This window comes from Mauremys mutica, chromosome 2 (genome assembly GCF_020497125.1).
Source record: "Mauremys mutica isolate MM-2020 ecotype Southern chromosome 2, ASM2049712v1, whole genome shotgun sequence".
In the NCBI taxonomy this organism is placed as follows: domain Eukaryota; kingdom Metazoa; phylum Chordata; order Testudines; family Geoemydidae; genus Mauremys; species Mauremys mutica.
Genome location: NC_059073.1, coordinates 180871358 through 180893734, shown reverse-complemented (window position 1 = coordinate 180893734; position 22377 = coordinate 180871358). Strand labels below are relative to the sequence as shown.

Here is a 22377-nt window from a genome sequence, read left to right as displayed (position 1 = left end):
CCTCCACCCACATGCTAAGGGCTTCAAAAGTGGTCCATGATCCCAGGTAAACAAAGTAGCTGAGCTGAGGCCTGGGTGGGTGGAATTACTGCTGGGACTGATCCTAAGAGAAGAGGAGATTTCTCCTCTGCTCTAGGGAAATTCCCATAGGAAAAGCAGCTGGGGTGGGGGTGAGGGCAATACAAGCACTACCCCTCAGCCCTTGAATGGCAGGCAACCAGGACTTTGGGAGTGTGAAAGTAGAATGAATTATATTGTAAAAATAAGAATGGATTAAAGAAATGTTGTATGTACCTTTAAGCAGAAATGAGAAATGTTGAAATACAGGTGCCAGGAAAAGAAACATTAGGCATAAACAAGGGTGCTAATGGTGAAACATTAACAGAAGATCGGTAACAGTTAGTAAGGAAATAAGATATGCATGTCTAGCCCAGGTAAACTTATCAGATTCTGCTTCCTTTGTTATCTTGTTAAGTGCTCACCCTTTTATCTGTATAAATAAGATAATGTGAGCACCATGCAAGACACAAACTATCTGGGTGTTATTAGCAGAGCGCTCTGCTAATAAAACAGAGTGGTCTGACAAACTGTGAGTCCTGAGTCTAACTTTGACAGGAGCCAAGGTACTGGCGTCTCTTGCTGGAGAGCAGAAAAGGGCACTGGAAAAATTGTACAAAAGTCAATGTCACGGCTGGGTCAAGGGCTGCCAGACCTACTGGTCAGAGCCAGAGTCCACACTCACATGACAGGAGTCGAGAGTCAGCTGGGTCAGGATACTGGAAGATCAGAAGCACAAGACAAACTTGCAATCACAACCACAAATCAGATGCCAGGAAATCAAGCCAGGGGAGCAGCAGCAGAAACCGGCAGCACACGGTCCAGAACAGGGAGCAGCCCTGGTGTTCAGTCAGCTTCCTTTTCCTGCTGCTGCCTTAAGCAGGGCCAGAGGGCCAATTAGCTTCTCTGGGACTCCTCCAATAGGACCTCAGGAGTGGAGCCTCAGACTGGGGCTGAACTTCATGGGTCCTAGGTAAGCAATTTTCAGCAGGCTTCCAAGTGGAGGGTTGGAGTGCGGCTGCTTCCATGAACCCTGCAGACCTGGGTTGAAGGCCCCTGGGGTCGTGACAATGAGTGATTTCTCCCCGCTCAAACCTCCTGCAGGAAACAGTCTCCAGGATCCTGGACGCATCCTCTGAGAATATCATGATGAGAAATAGGTCTCTGTACCAGGGCTGGGATCCAAGGATAGCAAAAGCTCCCAACCAGGATATGTAGCAGGAGACCCCTGTTTGTTGCAAAAGCCCCAAGTGGCAGGAAGAGTGAACAGTTCTTACCTCCAGGAGATGCATGGGATCTTCCATCTGAGCCTCAATGAGACCCATGTTGCTTGGTTTGACAGGAGGAGATCACCTGTCCCCACTGCTCCCTGAGCTGGGCTGGCTGCAGGATACATCTCTGTGAGAAGCTGGGACAGAGCCTGAAAGACAGATGTGACAATCAGGGTTCTGTCACCCCAGGGGGAGAACAGAGGGTCTGAACCCCAAAGAATAAGCAATTGAATCAACTGATTCAATGCAGAATTATTGTGCCATACAGGTACATCATAAAGTCCTCTCATGGGTTGGCAACTGGTTAAACACTGCTCTGCACTGACTGCCCTGACCACGGGTGGCCCAATGGCTCTCAGGCAGCCAGGGGTGAAAGTAACTTAAAGGACTGACTGGTACTCCGGAGTCCTTAGGAGGGAGCGGGGCCTAAACTAGAAGAGGCGTGGCCTTTAAACCCCAGGCACTTTAAAATCAGGATTTAAAGGGCCCAGGGCTGGGGCTGCGGTAGCAGCAGCTAGGAGCCCCTGGCCCTTTAAATCACCCCTAGAGCTACCAGCTGCAGAGGCCTTTTAAATCACCATTGGAGGGGGCCCCGGCCTCTGATGGAGCTTTAAAGGGCCTAGGGCTCTGCTGCAGTAGTGGCAGCCGGGAGCCCCTGGCCCCTTAAATCGCTGCCTGAGCACCGTCACCGCTATCCCAAGGCTCCAGCAGGCTCTGGGGATGATTTAAAGGGCCTGGGGTGGTAGCGGCTACTGGAGCCCCGGACCCTTTAAATCATCCCCGGAGCCCTGCTGCCGGAGCCCTGGGGAGACGGTGGCGGGGCTCCGGCGGCTATTTTAAGGGCCAGGGTGGTAGTGGCTGCTGCAGCCCTGGATCTTTTAAATAGCTGCCAGAGACCTGCCACCGCTACCCCAGGGCTCCGGGAATGATTTAAAGGACCCAGGGCAGTAGCTGCAGCAGGAGCCCAGCCCTTTTAATCGACGCCCGAGCCCTGCTGCCACTTCCCCAGAGCTCTGGCAGAGGGGCTCTGGAGGCACTTTAAAGGGCCTGGGGCTCCAGCTGCTTTAACAGAAACAAGGTCTTCCGTCCCTTTGGGGGCTCTTCCTCAGCCTGGCTTTGGCTCGGCCTGCCCTTATTGGCCCTGGTAGTCCTTTCTATGGCCTTGTACATCCCCTTCCTTAGAGACCATGGGAGAACCAGTCCTACCCTTGTACAGCCTGCACGCACAGTGTCCCCAGCTCCCCTGCCAGCTCACTCACCAGAATTAAGAGGCAAGCCTTTAGCTTCTTCTGTAGCCTTTTTCCTACTGCCGCTGCATCCCCCAAAACCTTTTCCGTCAGGGTCTGAGGACCCACCATGGACTGCTCCACCCTTGTGTTTGTCCCTACTTCAGTCTGTTTCATCTCTGTGCCAACCATTTCATCCTTCACCTCCCTGCAGCACCCGACAGGGTGTGTTGGTGGAGGGTCTGCAAGGTCCACGGACATCCCTGCCACTTCCACGTTGCCTGCCTCACATGGGTTTGTGCCAGAGGACATCTTCTCCTTTCTTTCTAACTTCTTGGGGCCCTGGCCCCCTGTTTTGCCATTCAGCAATTTCCTAAGCAGGCCTGTGTTTTGATATGGTTTAATAATGTGTTCCAGTATCTTTCCAGGTATGGAAGTGAGGCTAGCTAGTCTGTAAGTCCCAGGGTTCTCTTTTGTCCCCTGTTAAAAGAAGGCCCTGACTTGTTAATGGATGGGAAGATGTTCTTTTTGGGGGATCTCAGACGAGAACTGGGGTACAGCACCTGGTTTGTTAAGGCCACAAAATGGAGGCAGGAACCTCTTCTCTCCTGCTGGCCAAGAACCCCAGGTACCTAAAAGAGTGGGACTCATATCCCTGAATAGGCTTTAAAAAAAGACAATGGTTAAAATTCGGCCCCGACCATTTCTTGTTTCCGCAGACTAGACATTTTAGCAAAGCTTAGAATTCCTTGGTGCTAAACACCGAGAAACTCCCCTTCCTCCTTCACAAAGGGCTTTTACTCCCCTTATCTAACCCAGGCTCACAACTGCCCAGAGTTTGAGAATTGTCCCTGTTCCCATTAGACAGCAGGGGAACCTGAGGTAATTTAGCAAGTAATTTAGAAGAACTAGAATGTTAGTACTGCTCAGAGACAATTAATGGAGAGAAGCATCAAAATTCATGAAACATATAATTAGTTATGACTTACTCGCTTGCTCTTAAAAGAGAACAACAAAGACCTACGTCTCCTCCCTGTCAATAACCCCCTGCTCAGCCAATCGGGGTAGAGACTGAGGAGCAGGAGGCTGAGGGTTCTCACCAGAGAGCCCAAAGAATGGCACAGGTCACCAAGAAAAGGGAATAAAATTCTGGCATCTCAATCTAGTGTTTGCTGTGCCTGGAATTCAGCCGGCACCAGATGGATCACACCGAATAGGTTCCAAACCTCTCTGAGGCCCTTACCTTCTAAACAGAGACGTTTTACCTATTTAGCTAGAAAAGGAAAGGAGAAAACTCCGAAAAGGGTCCTCCTCGCACTCACGTATGTGTACATGAATTCTCTCTCAGTCCTCAAGGAGAGATCTCGAGAAGGAGACTTGATACAGAAAAGTCACAGGGATCTCTGAGGTTGCCCCTGCCCTGCATCCCTGTCCTACTTGGCTGATGTCACAGTGTCATGTGAGGTCTTCACTTCCCCACCACCTTTGCCCAATACCCTGAGGCCCTGCCAAATGCTCCTGTGATGTCACTGCCAAACCCATCCTTTCCCTGCAGCACTGATGTCCTTCCCTGGCCAGCCCCTTCGGATTTTGAGCTGCTTCCCCTGAATCACCCCACTAAATGACTCTTCATTGTGGGGATCAAGCAGGCTACATAGTAAAATATCAGAGGCTGCTCTCCATGAGAGACCCCGGTTTTCATAAATTAGAAGACTATGTGGCCAGAAGGGACGATTAGAGCATCTAATCTAATCCCCTGCTTATCCTAGGCCTCTTGTATGTCAGAAGAGCTGGGGTTTGGGGTTTCTTTTTTTTTTTTTGGGCTACAGCATCTTCCAGAAAGACATCTTGTCTTCATTAGAAGACAGCAAGAGATGGAGAATGCATGAGTTCTCTTGGTAGTTTGTTCCAATCATGAATCACCCTCTAACAAATCTGGGTCTTATTCTGAGAATTATTCTGATTTCTGCTTCCAGCCGGGGGGGTCGTCTTATGCCTTTTTCTGCTAGACAAAAGAGCCCTTTCTGCACCCCCTCCAGTTTTTTAACATAATTTTCAAGATGTGGACACAAGAACTGGCTTCAATATTCCCACATAAGTCTCACCAGTGCTGGATCACCTCCCTTTCCATACTCACTACTCTATCCATCCAAGGATGGCTTTAACCTTTTTGACCACAGCTTCACATGGACAGATCATGTTGAGCGGCTTGTTCACTATGGCCCCTAAATCCTTTTCAGAGTCACTGCTTTCCAGTGGACAGTCCCTGACCGTGAGGCCAGACTCCTTTGTTCCTGGAAGCATGGGTTTCCATATGGCTTTATTAAAACCTAATTATTCAGTTAGTATTTTGGAAGAATTAGACCATTAGAGAGAGAATCCTGAACTGTTCATGGACAACGAATGGAGTGAAGCAGGAAGAGTAATCAAATATATGATCGGTTAGGATTTGTTTGCTTGGTCTTAATAGAGAACAAAAGGACCCGAGTCTCCTCCCGTGCTTACCCAATCAGTGCTGAGACTCTGAGAGACAGGAGGTTCAGAGTTCTCGCCAGATGGTCCAAAGATGGCCCAGGTCACCACCAGAGGGGATTGCGCTCAGAGCACTATTCCAGCCCCAACTCTTTGTGAGGGGTTCCCATAATGAGAAGTGGAGAGCAGCTGCCTACCACACACACACACACACACACACACAGATGGTGGGAGGAGAAACAGGGGAAAGGACAAAAGAAGCAAGAGAAGAAGAGAAAGGAGGGAGGGATGGAGGAAAATGGAAAACCAAAAGGTCAAAGCCTAATTTCCCCAGTGATTCTAAGGGACAAAATCCTACGTGGGGAATAAAATTCTGCCACCTTAAGCTAGTGCTTTCCACCCCTAGAATTCCACTGGCACCAGATGGATGAGACTGAACAGGTTCCAAGCATCTGGGAGGCTCTTACCTTCTAAACAGCGATGTCTCTTTTCTAGCAAAATCAGTAAAAGGAAAGGAGAAAACTCCAAAGTGGTTCCTCCTTGTGCTCACGTATGTGAACCAGAATTCTCTCTCAGTCTTCAAGGAGAGACCTTGAAAATGAGACTTGCTCAGGAAAAACCAGAGGGGTCTCTGATATTGCCCCATCCTGTGCCCCTGTCCTTCCTGGCTGATATAATCTCTGTGAGGTCACCACCTCCCCACCACCTTTGCCCAATAGACTGGGGTCCTGCCAAAGGTCCTTGTGATGTCACTGACACACCCACCCCTCCCCTTCAGGGCTAATGTCCTGCCCCTGGCCTGGCCAGCCATATTGCATGTTTGACCTACCCCTTGTGGATCAACCCACTCAATGAGTGCTCATTCTCGGAAGTAAATTGGCTACTGTTTTTCATAAATTACCAGACTCTATGTCCAGAAGAGACAATCAGAGCATCTAATCTGACCCCATGCATATCACAGGACCCTTGTAGAGCACAGGAGCTAGTTTTTGACCAGGTTTTGCCATAAGGGGGAAGTAAGTTAACCCCAAGGTCACCCAGTGAGTTTATATCACCAATGCATACTCGGAGGAATCCAATAGAAACTTGGATTTCCCAGTCTTTTCTTTTTAGGAGTCCCCAGGGCTAAGGTAAAACCCCAGTTGGCCCTCCCCATTCTGCTCACCTCCAAGATGTGCTGGAGTTTGTCTGTGCTGGGGGTTGCTGTCAGCAGGATCTAGAGCTCCTCATCCATGATATCTGGGGAGGCCTTGCTCAGAGCCTGCCAGCGGAGGGAGATCAAGTGTCAGGGTTATAGAATCTGGGGCTACACCTGCCAGGGTGACAGCTGGCTCCTCAGTCCTTGCCCAGAGCAGCTCTCTGCAGAGGGTCTGGTGCACAGCAGGGTAGGGAACAGCCAAGCTGCTAGGGATGGGATCTGGGCTTCCTGGCAGAGTCCAGGAACCGAAGCACAGCATCCGCAAGGAAGGGGTTCCCCACAGAGGCATAACATCATCTCCCACAGAGGGGGAGTCTCTCCCTGACACTTGATTAATCCTGTGGCCTGTTCCCATCTGCACCCACCACACCCCCAACTTAGCAGTTCCAGCTACCGAAGAGAGCAAGGACCAGAGGCCTTCCTGCTCCTGGGACAGAGGAGTAGGTTGATGATCTACCTGGAAGTGGCTGTTGGCCTTCTCCATGCCCAGGGTCTATACTCCATTCAGGGCAGTGCACAGGAACTGTGATTCCTGTTCTGGATCTAGGGGCAGCTTCAGTTTGCTGGCGGGAGACTGTACATGAGACCTTGCAGTTGGGGGGAGACACAGGCACTAATATGGGCATGGAGGTTTGAGGAACAGGGCAGAGACCTGTGTGGGGCAAGGAGGGCAGGGATTTGGGAAGCAAGAGCAGAGGATCAAACACTTTCTTAATGTGGGTCAGGATGATCCCCATTTCAAAGCTAGAGAGAGTGAGGCACCAGGTGGGAGAGTGACCTGGACAGGATCACGTTACCACTCAGTGGCAGGGCTGCAGTACAACCCGTTCCCTGCTCTCATCACTGGACCCTGCTGCCCCTTCTGTATGACCACTCCAGCCATCCTTTCCCATAGGCCATTCCCACCACTCTCCAATACCATAATGGAAGCAGGCTTGTAACAGAGTTCACTCACTGACAGGTGCCCCTTTCTGGCCAGGCCTGGTGTCACAGCTTTCTTGCTGGGCTAGCACCCTCGCCGATAGTCGCTCTGGCAATTTATTGGCTGGGAACTCAGCCCTTCAGCAAGGTGACCGTCTTTTAGTCCACTCCTTCCTGGGTCACGCTCATCCCAAACTAAAAGTCCAAAAATGTCTAACAGAAACAAGGTCTTCCGTCCCCTTGGGGGCTCTTCCTCAGCCTGGCTTTGGCTCGGCCTGCCCTTGCTGGCCTTGGTAGCCCTTTCTATGGCCTTGTATGTCCCCTTCCTTAGAGACCATGGGAGAACCAGTCCTACCCTTGTACAGGCTGCACGCACAGTGTCTCCAGCTCCCCTGCCAGCTCGCTCACCAGAATTAAGAGGCAATCCTTCCCTTCTGCAGTATCCCAACGCTCTTCCTGCAGCCACTCAGTCTCATTAACAGCTGCTTGCAGAGCCTATTCTGAAGCCTTTAGCTTCTTCTGCAGCCTTTTTGCTACTGCCGCTGCATCCCCCCAAACCTTTTCCGTCAGAGTCTGAGAACCCACCATGGACTGCTCCACCCTTGTGTTTGTCCCTACTTCAGTCTGCTTCATCTCTGTGCCAACCATTTCATCCTTCACCTCCCTGCAGCACCTGACAGGGTGTGTTGGTGGAGAATCTGCAAGGTCTACGGCCATCCCTGCCACTTCCACGTTGTCTTCCTCACGTGGGTTTGTGCCAGAGGACACCTTCTCCTTTCTTTCTAACTTCTTGGGGCCCTGGCCCCTCGTTTTGCGACTCAGCAATTTCCTAAGCAGGCCTGTGTTTTGATATGGCCTGTTCTCTGCACCCAAAACAAAGAACTCTTGTCCCCCATCTTGGCATTAGGCGACGCTTGTACACTTTCCCATGCCCTGCTCTCCTGGGCTAACCTTCTCAGCACAGCCCAGGCATGCTCTCCGCATCTGCTCTTTTTGTCCATGGGGATAGCAGACCCTGGGTTGATTTCCCTTTGCAGGATCTCTCACAGGTATTCCTCCTGCTGTGTCTGTAGCTCCGCCTGCACTTCCTTCTGCTTCTGTTGGTTTTCTAGGAGCTGCTGGAGAAACCCCTAGACCTGCTTTGGCTGCTTAACCAGTCCCTGGAACTGAAGTGGGAAATCCAGTGACCAGCTCGCTCCCTCGATACACCCACTTGGGAGGACAGAACTTCCTTCAGCAACCAAGACTTCCATTGACCCTCACGGATAACCACTGAAGTCTGGCTCTTTAGGGGGAGGTACATGGTGCCTCTCAGTTAGGGCTCATTCTGTAATCAGCTTGGCTAAGCCCCCGGCTGTGCAGCCCAGGGGAAAGCATCCTGGTACAGGCCTGCTCTGCCCATTCCTACTGTTACTGGGCTGGGGTCCTTACTCCTCATTTCAGACCTGGTTTCCAGAGGGGCTGAGTACACACAGGCCCTACTGCCTGGAACTGGAGTTTGCTTGTTCTGTTGACTCTGACATTCAGGCCTTTCATCATTCAGAGGCTGACAGGTGTGGTGAGAGGGGTGGAGAAACCCCACTGCTGAGTGGAAGGAGGTCAAAAAGTTGGGATTCTGGGAGCTGATGGGCTTGTTTGCCCTGATGCAGGAAATGGAGCTGGAGACCGGAGATACCATGTGAACGAGATTACCTGATGTTCTCTTCATGCTCGAGGGGCAGGAGCGTCCTGCTGGAAACGCTCTCAGGAGTTCAGGTTTAAGCACGTCTCTGGGGAGCCCCTTCCTAGGAACAAAACCAGGATGGAACAATGATGGAGACATCTCTGTCCCAGAGCTGGGAGCCAGGGACAGGGGAAGCTCCCGGCCAAGCGATGCATCGGGGATCCCATTTCTCCCCCAAGAGACCCACACGCCCCAAGGAGTAAATGGCTCTTACCTCCATGAGGGAGCGGGCTCTTCCATCTAAGCCTCTTTGAGACCCAGCACTGCTTGGTTTGATGGGATGAGGTGACCTGTCCCCACTGCCCCCTGAGGTGGCTCAGCTGCAAGATGCACCTGTCTGGGAGGTTGTGCCAGATCTCAGGGCCATGAAGATAGCTGAGAAGGCGGCTCCTATTCATTTCACACCCAGAGACCCCATAGAAGGGCCAAGGGGAGAATAAATGGCAGGAGGTGAAGCTGGCCCTGAGTCTCTGTCCCATCCCCACCTCCTCAAAAGTGGAGCTTTCCGAGCTTCAGTGGGGCTAGGGACTGTGGCCCTGACACAAAGGCCCTTCTGCACCACATGGGGCAGGGAGAGCTCTGCCTGGGAGCAGAGGGAATGGGATGGGGGTCAGGCCAAGGAAAGGGGGGAGGGGAATGGGAGTGAGGGAAAGAGCTCCTGCCCCAGATGAAGGAAATTGAGTGGCAGAGGGAAGGACCCTGCTCCACAGAGAGGGGAGAGAGTTTCTGTGAGTGCCAGGGGGCCCCATTTCAGAGCAGTATCTGCAGCAGGGAGCGGGAGTTCCTGGACTCTTCACAGGCACAGCCCCTGCAGCGCCTAGGGGACCTGGCGCAAGTGCCGGATGATGCGGAGCTGGCGCATCACGTTGGCCGTGACGTCCTTCTCCAGCAGGGGAACGAGAACCCTGTCAGAGACTCAAACTCCCCTGAGGAATCAGGGGGAATTAAGGGCACCTGGACGCAGCAGCATTTCCACCCAGCACCTGCCCACCTCTGAGGGATGGATTCACCCCCAGCATGGAGTCTTGTCGTCCTATCTAGTGACCTCCAGTGCCAACCCCCCTCCTTGTTGGGTGAGCTCCTGCCACCTCCCGCTCAGTGCCCTGACAGCTGTTCCACCTCCAATCCACAGCTCAAGTTCTCAGAACCTCCTCCTGCACCCCCACCCAGGTTGGGCAGAGAGGGGGCTGGGTGCAGGGGTGGCTCCAGGCACCAGCACGGCAAGCGTGTGCTTGGGGCGGCAAGCCACGTGGGGTGCTCTGCCGGTCGCTGCGAGGGTGGCAGGAAGGCTGCCTTCGGCGGCATGCCTGTGGAGGGTCCGCTGGTCCCGCGGCTTCAGCGGACCTCCCGCAGGCTGCCATCGAATTCGCAGCCTGACTGCTGTGCTTGGGGCAACAAAATGCCTAGAGTCGCCCGTGGCTGGGTGGGAGGTAATGGGACAGGAGGGATTCTGGCAACAGTGAAGTGGAGTGTGGGGAGGCTGAGACCTTTCCCCAAGTCACCCCAGTGACTAATACTGAAGCCGCAGGATGGCAGCCCTGGTGAATGGGGTAGGTCGGCAGCCCCTGCTGACTGAATCCTCCCGTTCTCTCGAGAGTGGGCCCAGCCCTGCCAGCAGTAGGACAAGTTTCCTCTGCCCATGTGCCTCAGCCCTGCCTGGTCAGTCGCCATTGCCCATCAGTCCTTGGCCTCCCAGGCTGCCAGTGATGGGAGCAACTCTGGGTGGTGGCTCAGGTGACATGGCCCCTAGGCCACTGGAAGCTGGCTGCAGCCCTGTGGGACAGGAGGGGCTCGCATAAGGCACTGAGGGAACTTTGCTGCCCTTTGCAGGAGCGATAGCACAGTGTCCTAAGAACATAAGTCTGTGATGATGTAATGCTTGTCATTAATTAGCCTTGCTAATGAACTGGGTTGGAGATGCTCAGGGGACAAGCAAGTTTCCTCCTGCTCATGGAGGTGAATTCATCTCCTTTTCCAGTAGCACCTGCTCTCACTCTCATTCCCCATCAGGCTCCTTGCTGTCAGGCCAGCGAATGGCCATAGGATGGGAATGAGGCCTGGGCCCCGCTTCAATCTCCTGTGTCTAATCCCACTGTTTACCTTGTCCTCCATCAGCTGATGGGCTTCCCCCAGGAGGGAGCAGGCGAGGAGCAGCCCAGCCTGGCTGACAAGCAGCAGGGGGTCGTGGATGGCCAGCACTGCCGTGCGTCTGGAGGAAAAATCTTCTCTGCCCCTCCGAGAAGAATTTTCCAAAGACCTAAAACCAACAGGACATGAGGCATTAGCAGATTGCCCAGAGCCAGGTTCCAAATCCTGGGGCTAGAACGGCATCTCCTACTAGTGGCCACAGGAGGCAGCCACTGCAGGGGACCCAGCCACCCCCACTCCCTGAGCTGTCTCATGGCCTGGGAGCAGAGTGTCCTTACCTCCCCCACCCTGGCTGTGATCCTGTAGCCCAGGAGCCTGCTGTCCTGGTGCCAGTCCCAGCACCACGGGTCTTCAGCCTCATGGATGGTCAGCCCTGGGAAAGAGACACACACACCACACACTTGTCATTCCGGTTGCAGTGCTTGTGTCCTTCCAATCCCATTGGTGGCTGCACAGTGGGCAGAGTCCTCGCTGTGTGCCTGGCCCAACAGGATTGCAGGGGAGGGGTGTAGAACACAGAAAGAGACAGAGAGAGACTCATCCTCCAGCCGGGGTCAGTCTGACAGAAATTGGTTGGGGTCCCAGTCTCATTCTTCTATTGGGTGCCATTTCCCAGCTGGGTTCCTTACCCCTCTGGTGCAGCAGCAGCAGCTGGAAGAGCCGGTAAACCCCCTCCCTGGCCTGCCGGCTGATGTCCTTGCCTGGGTCACCGAGGAACTGAGCCAGGTGTGCCACATGGTGACCCAGCCTGGGGAACTCTGCTGAGTTCTAATGGAAGGGAGAGGGAGAGGGGACTCCATCAGCATTTTCCTGTCAGTTCCCAGTTCCCCCCTGGCCAGGACTCTCCTTCCCCACAGCCCCTCTGCAGGAGATGCTAGAGGAGAGGAGCAGAGCTAAACCCTTAATTTTCTCTGCCCGCAAGGAATCATGGAGCACAGGGATGTGGGCAGGGCCCTCCATGAGGATTTGCTTCCCCAGCTGCTCAGTACGTTGGAGCCATCCCACCTACGCCTGGAGTCAGGAAGCTGGGGTCAGAGGCCTCTTATGTCAAATTCAGGGAGGGTGATGGTGGATCTGAGCAGGGCCGTGCTGCTCCTAGTGGTCCTGGTTCTCTCTTGCCACAGCCTGGAGACGATCCAGTAGTTCATGTGCTGTGGGGAAAGAAGGCAGCTCAGGATCAATGGGCAGGTGCATGTGTTGTGCTAATGAGACCCTCCCCATCCCCAGGGGACTGAGACATTGTGTGTGGGGTGGAATATCTGATTCATTGATCACAGAGCTTTAGAAGGGGATTGTTGCCCCCAGGACGATGCTTGTATCCTGCAGGTCACAACTTGTCATTGTCTCTCTAGATTGGGACAATGCTCAGTGTCGGGGCTGGTCCCATCCTCCCTGAACTCCTGATTCCTGAACAGCTCACCAGGAAGGAGACAGACCCCTCCCGCCTCCCTGGCTCTCAAGTCCTTGGTTGGGTGAAGGGACTGAGTGTGAGCACAATCCCCACAGGAATCTCAGGGCCCATCAGAGAGAAAGGCTGTTTCTCTAGGAAGGAGCCTGTGCCTCTTCTCTGAGGACCATCTTCTGGATCTCACAGGAGGGGTTCAGACTCTCAATCCCCAAGCCAGCCAGTGTCCCTGTAGTTAGTGCGCAACAGAACCAGGCAGAGCTCTGGTTTGAAGTCCCAGCTCCTTCCTCTGTCCTTCCAGGAGGAAGGGGCTGACACTGCATTGCACTGACTGCCCTGACCAAGGACGGCCCACTGGGGGCCCAGCTAGGAGGACAGACTGGAAAATGGAACTAAGAGTTAAGGTAAAATTGCCACCTCCCCTCTCATTGGGCTCACTTCCAAGATGTAGTGGAGCCTGTCGGTGTCTCGGGGCTCTGCAAGCAGGTTCCCCAGCATGGCATCCAGGAGGTCTGGCAAGACTCTATGCAGATCCTGCAAAGCAAGGGAGAGCCATGGGTCAGAGTTAGGGAAACTGGGGCTACAGCTGCCACAGGATGGGAAGAGGGGTCTCTGGGAAGCACTGGTGAGACCCCCAAACACATATCCTGGCCTCTCTCATTCACATCCCACTGCGGGCAATTAGCAAGGATTTGTGGCAGGATGACAGCTGGCTCTTCAATCCATGACTTTAGCATGATCTACCTGGACTTGGGTGGTGTCCTTCTCCGTGCCTAGGGTGAAAACGGCATGCAGGGCAGCTCACAGGAGGTGCGTCTGCAGCTCTGGCTCCAGGACAGGTGTCATGGTGCTGGCAAGAGAGAGGATCCGGCATTAGACTGTGCAGTGCGGGGGTGGGACTGGCACCAACGTGGACATGAAACTGCAGGGAAATAGGCAGAGGCTGGCAAGAATGGAAACTGAGGCACCGAGCCAGGGAATGATAAGGCCAAGGTTTCCCAGACGAACAGTGGCAGGGCAGGAATAGCGCCTGTTCCCTGCTGCCCCTCCTGTATCTGATCCTGGGAGTGAGCCTCTCCCCAGAGCCTTTGCAATGTTACTGGAATGAAAAGAACAGCGCAGCAGGGAGAGAGGGAACCTCCGCATCACCTGTGCCAGAGGAGCCACCCTTGGGAAGTGACCTGGGAGTGGGAGAGCCAGTGACTCCCATCCCTGGGCCTGAGCAGCACTGGGGTTAGGGAAAATTCGGGCCTCACGGGTGCTGGGCGGGAGGGTCTCAGTACCTGAGGTTGCCCACAGCAATCAGGGAGTTAGCGAGGACGCCGCCGGGTGGAGAGTTATCAGGCAGCTCCTCAATGAGCTCCTGTGAGACCCAAAGGAGACAAAGGAGCATGTGAAATTCGGGCCTCACTGACACTTCCCAGTGAGGAGATTACCCAGCCAGCACCCCACACAGCCAGCAGGATCCCCCCCACCTGCCTCCCGCTCCTCTGATTCCTGCCCACTTGTGACCAAGCTCAGAATCAATCTCGTTTCTTCTCCCCAATCTTCAGCCCCAGGAATCCCTGCCCTCAGCTGCCCCTCCAGCACCAGTCATCCCCCATCCATTGGCATGGGGAGACCCCTGCCCCTCCATGTCTCTGTCCTCCCTTCAGCTGCCAGGCGCCGTGTCTCACTCACCACAATCCTCTCCACCACAGCTGCCTTGCAGCAGTGCGGCTCCAGCGTGTCCTGCCCTCTCTGCAACCTGCAGAGCCTTCTTCCTGAACATCCTCAGGAGCCTGGCCATCCTGGAACCGAGCGGGGAGCAGGCGTGAGTCTGGGGTCAAGGCAGCCTCTCACTAACGGGACTTTTCGGTCCCTCCCCGTCCCTGCTGCAGTCAGAGCAGCTCCTCCTCCCCCCACAGGGGTGCAGGGAGTGCAAGCTACACACACGGGCAGGAGCTCTTTGCATGATCTGCTCCCAACGTTCCTTCTCGTCGTCCCTGTTGCTGCACTAACCAGGGAGTCTCATCCTTTTCGATCACTGGGGTCAGTCATAAAGATCATTGGTCACTTTGCACAAGCAGCTCCCTCCTTCCATCCCAGGCCACATTCCTCCCACCCCACTCCCCACCCAGACTAGAGAAGGAACAGAACCCAGGAGTCTGGACTTCTCCCAGGAAACCACTCCCCACATCAAAGTCCCTAGGCATAGCAAGCCCAGGGCCCTCTCCTTTCCCACTGATTTCCATGCTCAGCAGCTCACAAGGTCTGGCCCTCAGCCTGGGGAACAGTCTCCCACAAGGGAAGGGCTGAGAGCCCCATTGCTGGGACCTTTCCAAACACACTGGAGACGGCTCTGGAGAAGCCTCTGCCCGGTCTGAGAGTGGGGGGACTCCTGGGGGGTGGTTTGCAAATCCAGTCTCCTTTAGGAGAGATTCTCTCCCCCTCTTTCTGCCTCTTCCCAGACTGACAGGGAAGACCACAGAGGAACCCTAATGCCACTCACTTGCTCTAGGTGATGGAGCGATGGATGGCGGATATTCAGGGTCGCCAGCTGTCCCTCGCCCTCCTCCTCACTCCCCAAGCCCAAGGCAGGCTGGAGAGGGTGGTGACCTGAGGAGTTACCCTGCCCAGCCAGCAGGCAGGGTGATGACACTGGGAGATCGACTGGCTGTGAAAACAAGAGTCTGTCTTATTGCCACAGGATGGAGAAACTCGGCCAGCAGAGGTGGGTGCAGAACATTGCCCTAGTGCGGGGGTGACAGCACCTCTCAGCTCCTGACATCCCGGCACTTTACACACCTTTCTGGAGCCTCCCAATGCCCTGGGCTGTAGGGACAGGACCCCAACCCTACTGATGGGAAATGGGCCTGGGGAGGGGAAGCTACTGCCTCAGGGTCACACCAAGTGTCAGAGGCATGGATGGGGCCCAGCAGTCCTTATTTCCAGGCCCCTTCACTAACTACTGCTGCACACTCCCTCCCACAGCTGGACTCTTGGAGTACGGGCTTTCAACCAGCTGTGCACCCACATTATACTAATTGCATCTAGACCACATTTCCCTAGTTTGCTTGTGAGAATGTCCTATGGGACTGTGTCAAAAGCCTTATTAACACCAAGATAGATCACGTCTACTATTTACCCACCTCCACTAGGCCCGTAACCCTGTCAAAGAAGGAAATAGGATTGATTTGGAATGATTTGTCCTTGACAAATCCATGCTCACTAGTCCTAGAAATTATCCTGTAGGTGCTGACAAATTGATGGTTTAATAATGTGTTCCAGTATCTTTCCAGGTATGGAAGTGAGGCTGGCTAGTCTGTAAGTCCCAGGGTTCTCTTTTGTCCCCTTTTAAAGATAGGTCCTGTCTTGTTAATGGATGGGAAGATGTTCTTTTTGGGGGATCTCAGACGAGAACTGGGGCACAGCACCTGGTTTGTTAAGGCCACAAAAATGGAGGCAGAAACCTCTTCTCTCCTGCTGGCCAAGAACCCCAGGTACCTAAAAGAGTGGGACTCATATCCCTGAATCCACTTCTTGTTTCCGCAGACTAGACATTTTAGCAAAGCTTAGAATTCCTTGGTGCTAAACACCGAGAAACTCCCCTTCCTCCTTCACAAAGGGCTTTTACTCCCCTTATCTAACCCAGGCTCACAACTGCCCAGAGTTTGAGAATTGTCCCTGTTCCCATTAGACAGCAGGGGAACCTGAGGTAATTTAGCAAGTAATTTAGAAGAACTAGAATGTTAGTACTGCTCAGAGACAATTAATGGAGAGAAGCATCAAAATTCATGAAACATATAATTAGTTATGACTTACTCGCTTGCTCTTAAAAGAGAACAACAAAGACCTACGTCTCCTCCCTGTCAATAACCCCCTGCTCAGCCAATCGGGGTAGAGACTGAGGAGCAGGAGGCTGAGAGTTCTCACCAGAGAGCCCAAAGAATGGCACAGGTCACCACGGAAAGGGAATAAAATTCTGCCACCTCAATCTAGTGTTTGCTGTGCCTGGAATTCAGCCGGCACCAGATGGCTCATACCGAACAGGTTCCAAACCTCTCTGAGGCCCTTACCTTCTAAACAGAGACGTTTTACCTATTGAGCTAGAACAGGAAAGGAGAAAACTCTGAAGAGGGTCCTCCTCGCACTCACGTATGTGTACCTGAATTCCCTCTCAGTCCTCAAGGAGAGATCTCGAGAAGGAGACTTGCTACAGAAAAGTCACAGGGGTCTCCGAGGATGCCCCTGCCCTGCATCCCTGTCCTACCTGGCTCATGTGAGGGTGGCATGCGAGGTCACCCACCTCCCCACCACCTTTGCCCAATACCCTGAGGCCCTGCCAAAGGCTCCTGTGATGTCACTGCCAAACCCATCCTTTGCCTGCAGCGCTGATGTCCTTCCCTGCGCAGCCCCTTCGGATTTTGAGCTGCTTCCCCTGAATCACCCCAATAAATGACTCTTCATTGTGGGGATCAAGCAGGCTACATAGTAAAATATCAGAGGCTGCTCTCCATGAGAGACCCAGGTTTTCATAAATTAGTAGACTGTGTGGTCAGAAGGGATGATTAGAGCATCTAATCTAATCCCCTGCTTGTCCTAGGCCTCTTGTATGTCTGAAGAGCTGGGGTTTGGGGTTTCTTTTTTTTTCTTTTTTTTTTTGGACTACAGCATCTTCCAGAAAGACATCTTGTCTTCATTAGAAGACAGCAAGAGATGGAGAATGCATGAGTTCTCTTGGTAGTTTGTTCCAATCATGAATCACCCTCTAACAAATCTGGGTCTTATTCTAATGAGAATTTTGCTGATTTCTGCTTCCAGCCGGGGGGGTCTTGTTATGCCTTTCTATGCTAGATAAAAGAGCCCTTTCATACTCAGCATTTTCTCTCCAGGGAGTCAAGCAACTCACTCTCAATCTTCGTTTGTATAAATTAAACAGATTGAGCTTTTTCAATGTCTCACTATAGGCCATCATCTCCATCACTCAAATATGAGTATTTTCTGCACCCCTCCAGTTTTTGAACATAATTTTCAAGATGTGGATACAAGAACTGGTTTCAATATTCCAACATCCGTCTCACCAGTGCTGGATCACCTCCCTTTCCATACTCACTACTGTATCCATCCAAAGATGGCTTTAACCTTTTTGACCACAGCTTCACATTGACAGATCATGTTGAGTGGCTTGTTCACTATGGCCCCTAATTCCTTTTCTGAGTCACTGCTTTCCAGGGGACAGTCCCTGACCATGATGCCAGACTCCTTTGTTCCTGGAAGCATGGATTTGCATATGGTTTTATTAAAACCTAATTATTCAGTAAGTATTTTGGAAGAATTAGACCATTAGAGAGAGAATCATGAACTGTTCACGGATAACGAATGGAGAGAAGCAGGAAGAGTAATCATATATATGATCGGTTAGGATTTGTTTGCTTGGTCTTAATAGAGAACAAAAGGATCTGAGTCTCTTCCCTCTTAATATTCCCGTGCTCTCCCAATCAGTGCTGAGACTCTGAGAGGCAGGAGGTTCAGAGTTCTCGCCAGATGGTCCAAAGATGGCACCAGAGGGGATCGCTCTCAGAGCACTATTCCAGCCCCAACAATTAGTGAGGGCTGTCCACAATGAGAAATGGAGAGCAACTCCCTACCCCACCCCACTCCACACACACACAGAGTTCCTGATGGTGGGAGGGGAAACAGGGGAAAGGACAAAAGAAGCAAGAGTAAAAGAAAAAGGGGGGGAGGGATGGAGGAAAATGGAAAACCAAAAGGACAAACCGTAATGTCCACAGTGATTCTAAGGAACAAAATCCTAGCTGCAGAAAAAAAATCTGCCACCTTAAGCTAGTGTTTTCCACCCCTAGAATTCAACTGGCACCAGAGGGATGAGATTGAATAGGTTCCAAACCTCTAGGAGGCTCTTACCTTCTAAACAACGATGTCTCTTTTCTAGCAAAATCAATAAAAGGAAATGAGAAAACTCCGAAGCGGTTCCTCCTTGCGCTCACGTATGTGAACCAGAATTCTCTCTCAGTTCTTAAGGAGAGACCTCGAGAAGGAGACCTGCTGAGGCAAAGCCAGAGTGGTCTCCGAGGTTGCCCTTATCCTTCCTGGCTGATATCATCTCTCTGTGAGGTCACCACCTCCCCATCACCTTTGCCCAATAGACTGGGGTCCTTCCAAAGGCCCTTGTGATGTCACTGACACACCCACACCTCCCCTTCAGGGCTGATGTCCTGCCCCTGGCCTGGCCAGCCATAATGGATGTTTGACCTACCCCTTGTGGATCAACCCACTCAAGGAGTGTTCATTCTAGGAAGCGAGTTGGCTTCAGTTTTTCATAAATAACCAGACTTTATGGCCATAAGAGACAATTAGAGCATCTAATCTGACTCCATTCATATCACAGGCCCCTTGTAGAACACAGGAGCTAGTTTTTGACCAGATTCTGTCCAGAAAGGCACCTGGTCTTCATTAGGAGACATCAAGAGATGGAGAATTCCTACCACTTCCTTTGGTAGTTTGATCCCTTGGTGAATCATCCTCACTGTTGAATATTTGTGCCTTATTTCAAATATGAATTGGTCTCTTTTCAGTTTCCAGCCACTGGGGTCTTGTTGTGCCTTTCTCTGCTAGATTAAAAAGCCCTTGGTAGTTTGTTCATTTGGTGAATCCTCCTTCCCACCCAGGATCACGACTGCCCGAGTTGGAGAACTGTCCCTGTTCCCATTGCACAGCTTGGGAGCCTGAGGTACAGAGAAGGGAAGTGACCTACCCAAAGGCCTACACAGCAAGGCGATGGTAGAGCCAGAAAGAGAAGCCACCAGTGCTCACTCCTATTCTAACACACAACAAACTCCACAGAGGCAGGGATAGATCACAGGAATCGAGATGCCGGGGAAATTTCATTGAAACCATTTCTCTCAGAAAATCCCATTCAGACTAAACCAGTTTGTTTCTTGAAATCATAACAAGTGGGATGAAAATTCTTTGCAAAAATAGTTTGTTGCAAGACAAAAGCATCTCCTGTTTGTCACAGTGTGTTAAATTGTCTCATCGCACACAAAAAGGAGACACTTAGATCTCAAAAATTAGAGAAGAAGCTTCAGTCTGAGCTAAGTAGTTGCTGCTCTTAACAATTTCAAAATAAGAAAATACAAATACAATGGAATAGTTCAGCTATTCTATTAGGTCATAATCTGATCTGAGTAAACGTGATAGGACCCTTCGTATTATGCACTGCTCCTAGTGACACTCTCCAATGGATCGCCATCCTCCACCCACCAGCAGGTAGGTAGGAGCGGATTGTTATCTCTACTTGAAAGAGGGAGAAGCTAAGGCTGAGAAAGGAGAATTGACTTGTCTTAGGTCACACAGCCAGTCAGTGTGGCAGAGTTGGGAATAGGACCCAAGAGTCCTGACTTTCAAACTAACCATCGGATATTGAATTTCATACCTTGAATGACCTGAATAAAGTGCTCTCAAATGCGCTCCAGACCAACCACAGTGCATAGTAATTATTCAGCAAGTATTTTAGGAGAACTGGAATGTTAGAGAGAATCATGAACTGCTCAGAGACAATTAATGGAGAGAAGAATCAAAATTCGTCAAACATATGACTGGTTATGACTTATTTACTTGGTCTTTAAAGAGAACAACAAGGACCTGAGTCTCCTCCCTGTCAATAACCCCCTGCTCAGCCAATCAGGGTAGAGAGTGAGGGGCGGGAGGCTAAGGGTTCTCACCAGACAGCCCAAAACGATGGCCCAGGTCTCTGGTGGGGATCACAGTCCGAGCACTATTTCAGCCCTACATTTTTGGGTGGACCTCTCACAATAGGAGATCAGAGCAAACCCGCCCCCACGCAGCGCGCGCACACACACACAAACACACACACCTCCTGGTGGTGGGAGGGGAACAGGGGAAAGGACAAAAGAAGCAAGGGAAGAAGAGAAAGGAGGGAGGGATGGAGGAAAATGGATAACCAAAAGGACAAACCCTAATATCCCCAGTGATTCTAAGGGACAAAATCCTAGGCGGGGAATAAAATTCTGCCACCTTAAGCTAGTGTTTTCCACCCCTAGAATTCAACTGGCACCAGAGGGATGAGACCTCGAGAAGGAGACCTGCTGAGGCAAAGCCAGAGGGGTCTCCGAGGTTGCCCCTATCCTATGCCCCTGTCCTTCCTGGCTGATATCATCTCTCTGTGAGGTCACCACCTCCCCACCACCTTTGCCCAATAGACTGGGGTCCTATCAAAGACCCTTGTGATGTCACTGACACACTCACCCCTCCCCTTCAGGGCTAATCTCCTGCCCTTGGCCTGGCCAGCCATATTGCATGTTTGACCTACCCCTTGTGGTTCAACCCACTCAATGAATGTTCATTCTAGGAAGCAAGTTGGCTACAGTTTTTCATAAATTACCATTCTCTATGGCCAGAAGAGACAATTAGAGCATCTAATCTGACTCCCTGCATATCACAGGCCCTTGTAGAGCACAGGAGCTAGTTTTTTACCAGTTTTTGCCGTAAGGGGGAAGTGAGTTAACCCCAAGGGCACCCAGTGAGTTTATATCACAAATGCATACTCGGAAGAATCCAATAGTAACTTGGATTTTTCAGCCTCTTCTTTCTAGGAGTCCCCAGGGCTAACGTAAAACCCCTGCTGCCCCTCCCCATTCTGCTCACCTCCAAGATGTGCTGGAGTTTGTCTGTGCTGGGTGTTGCTGTCAGCAGGATCTAGAGCTCCTCATCCATGATGTCTGGGCAGGCCTTGCTCAAAGCCTGCCAGCGGAGGGAGACCAAGGGTCAGGGTTATGGTATCTGGGGCTGGCTCTGCAGTCCTTGCCTAGAGCAGCTCTCTGCAGAGGGCCTGGTGCACAGAAGGTTATGGAACAGCCAAGCTGCTAGGAATCGGAGTTGGGCTTCCAGGCAGAGACCAGGAACTGAAGCACAGCATCTGCAAGAAAGGGATTCCCCACGGAGGGGTAACATCATCTCCCATGGAGGGGGAGTCTCCTCCTGACACTTGATTAATCCTATGGCCTGTTCCCATCTCTGTCCACCGCACCCCCAATTTAGCAGCTCCAGTTACTGAAGAGAGCAAGGACCAGAGGTCTTCCCGCTCCTGGGACAGAGGAGAAGGTTGATGATCTACCTGGAGGTGAGTGTTGGCCTTCTCCATGCCCATGGTCTATACTCCATTCAGGGCAGTGCACAGGAATTGTGATTCCTGTTCTGGATCTAGGGGTGGCTTCAGTTTGCTGGAGGGAGACTGTACATGAGACCTTGCAGTTAGGGGGCGACACAGGCACTAATATGGGCATGGAGGGCAGAGACCTGTGTGGGGCAAGGAGGGCAGGGATTTGGGAAGCAAAAGCAGAGGATCAAACACTTTCTTAATGTGGGTCAGGATGATCCCCATTTCAAAGCTACAGAGAGTGAGGCACCAGGTGGGAGAGTGACCTGGCCAGGATCATGTTACCACTCAGTGGCAGGGCTGCAGTACAACCTGTTCCCTGCTCTCATCACTGGACCCTGCTGCCCCTTCTGTATGACCACTCCAGCCATCCTCTCCCATAGGACATCCCCACCACCCTCCAATATCATAATGGAAGCCCCTTCCTGGTCAGGCCTGGTTTCACAGCTTTCTTGCTAGGCTAGCACCCTCGCTGATAGTTGCTCTGGCAGATTTTTCGCTGGGAACTCAGCCCTTCAGCCAGGTGACCGTCTTTTAGTCCACTCCTTCCTGGGTCACGCTCATCCCAAACTAAAAGTCCAAACATGTCTTTAACAGAAACAAGGTCTTCCGTCCCCTTGTAGGCTCTTCCTCAGCCTGGCTTTGGCTCAGCCTGCCCTTGCTGGCCTTGGTAGCCCTTTCTATGGCCTTGTACGTCCCCTTCCTTAGAGACCATGGGAGAACCAGTCCTACGCTTGTACAGGCTGCACTCACAGTGTCTCCAGCTCCACTGCGA

General features: G+C 52.2%; 1 protein-coding gene across 14 annotated transcripts in view; it reads right to left on the bottom strand.

Annotated features, from left to right (window-relative positions):
- The window catches only part of LOC123364843, a 70347-nt gene that overhangs the window by 25339 nt on the left and 22631 nt on the right, over nucleotides 1-22377 (bottom strand). For 5 of the 14 annotated variants that reach the window (XR_006577310.1, XR_006577307.1, XR_006577306.1 and 2 more), the window contains exons 1-6: nucleotides 9083-9210; nucleotides 8097-8929; nucleotides 6192-7340; nucleotides 5494-5617; nucleotides 5060-5219; nucleotides 743-1477 (exon numbers count right to left, since the gene is read on the bottom strand). The exons of 1 other annotated variant lie outside the window; for it this stretch is intronic. Coding sequence is in view for 1 of the 13 variants with exons in the window: in XM_045007302.1 (XP_044863237.1) it covers nucleotides 9109-9205; nucleotides 9631-9751; nucleotides 10853-10855; nucleotides 10969-11125 (378 nt within the window). In the remaining 12 variants the exon portion in view is untranslated. Of the gene's footprint in view, nucleotides 1-742; nucleotides 1478-5059; nucleotides 5220-5493; nucleotides 5618-6191; nucleotides 7341-7748; nucleotides 8930-9082; nucleotides 9211-9630; nucleotides 9752-10852; nucleotides 10856-10968; nucleotides 11126-22377 lie in introns of those variants that run through there. 8 more of the 14 variants (XR_006577309.1, XR_006577308.1, XR_006577301.1 and 5 more) reach the window with 8 other exon arrangements.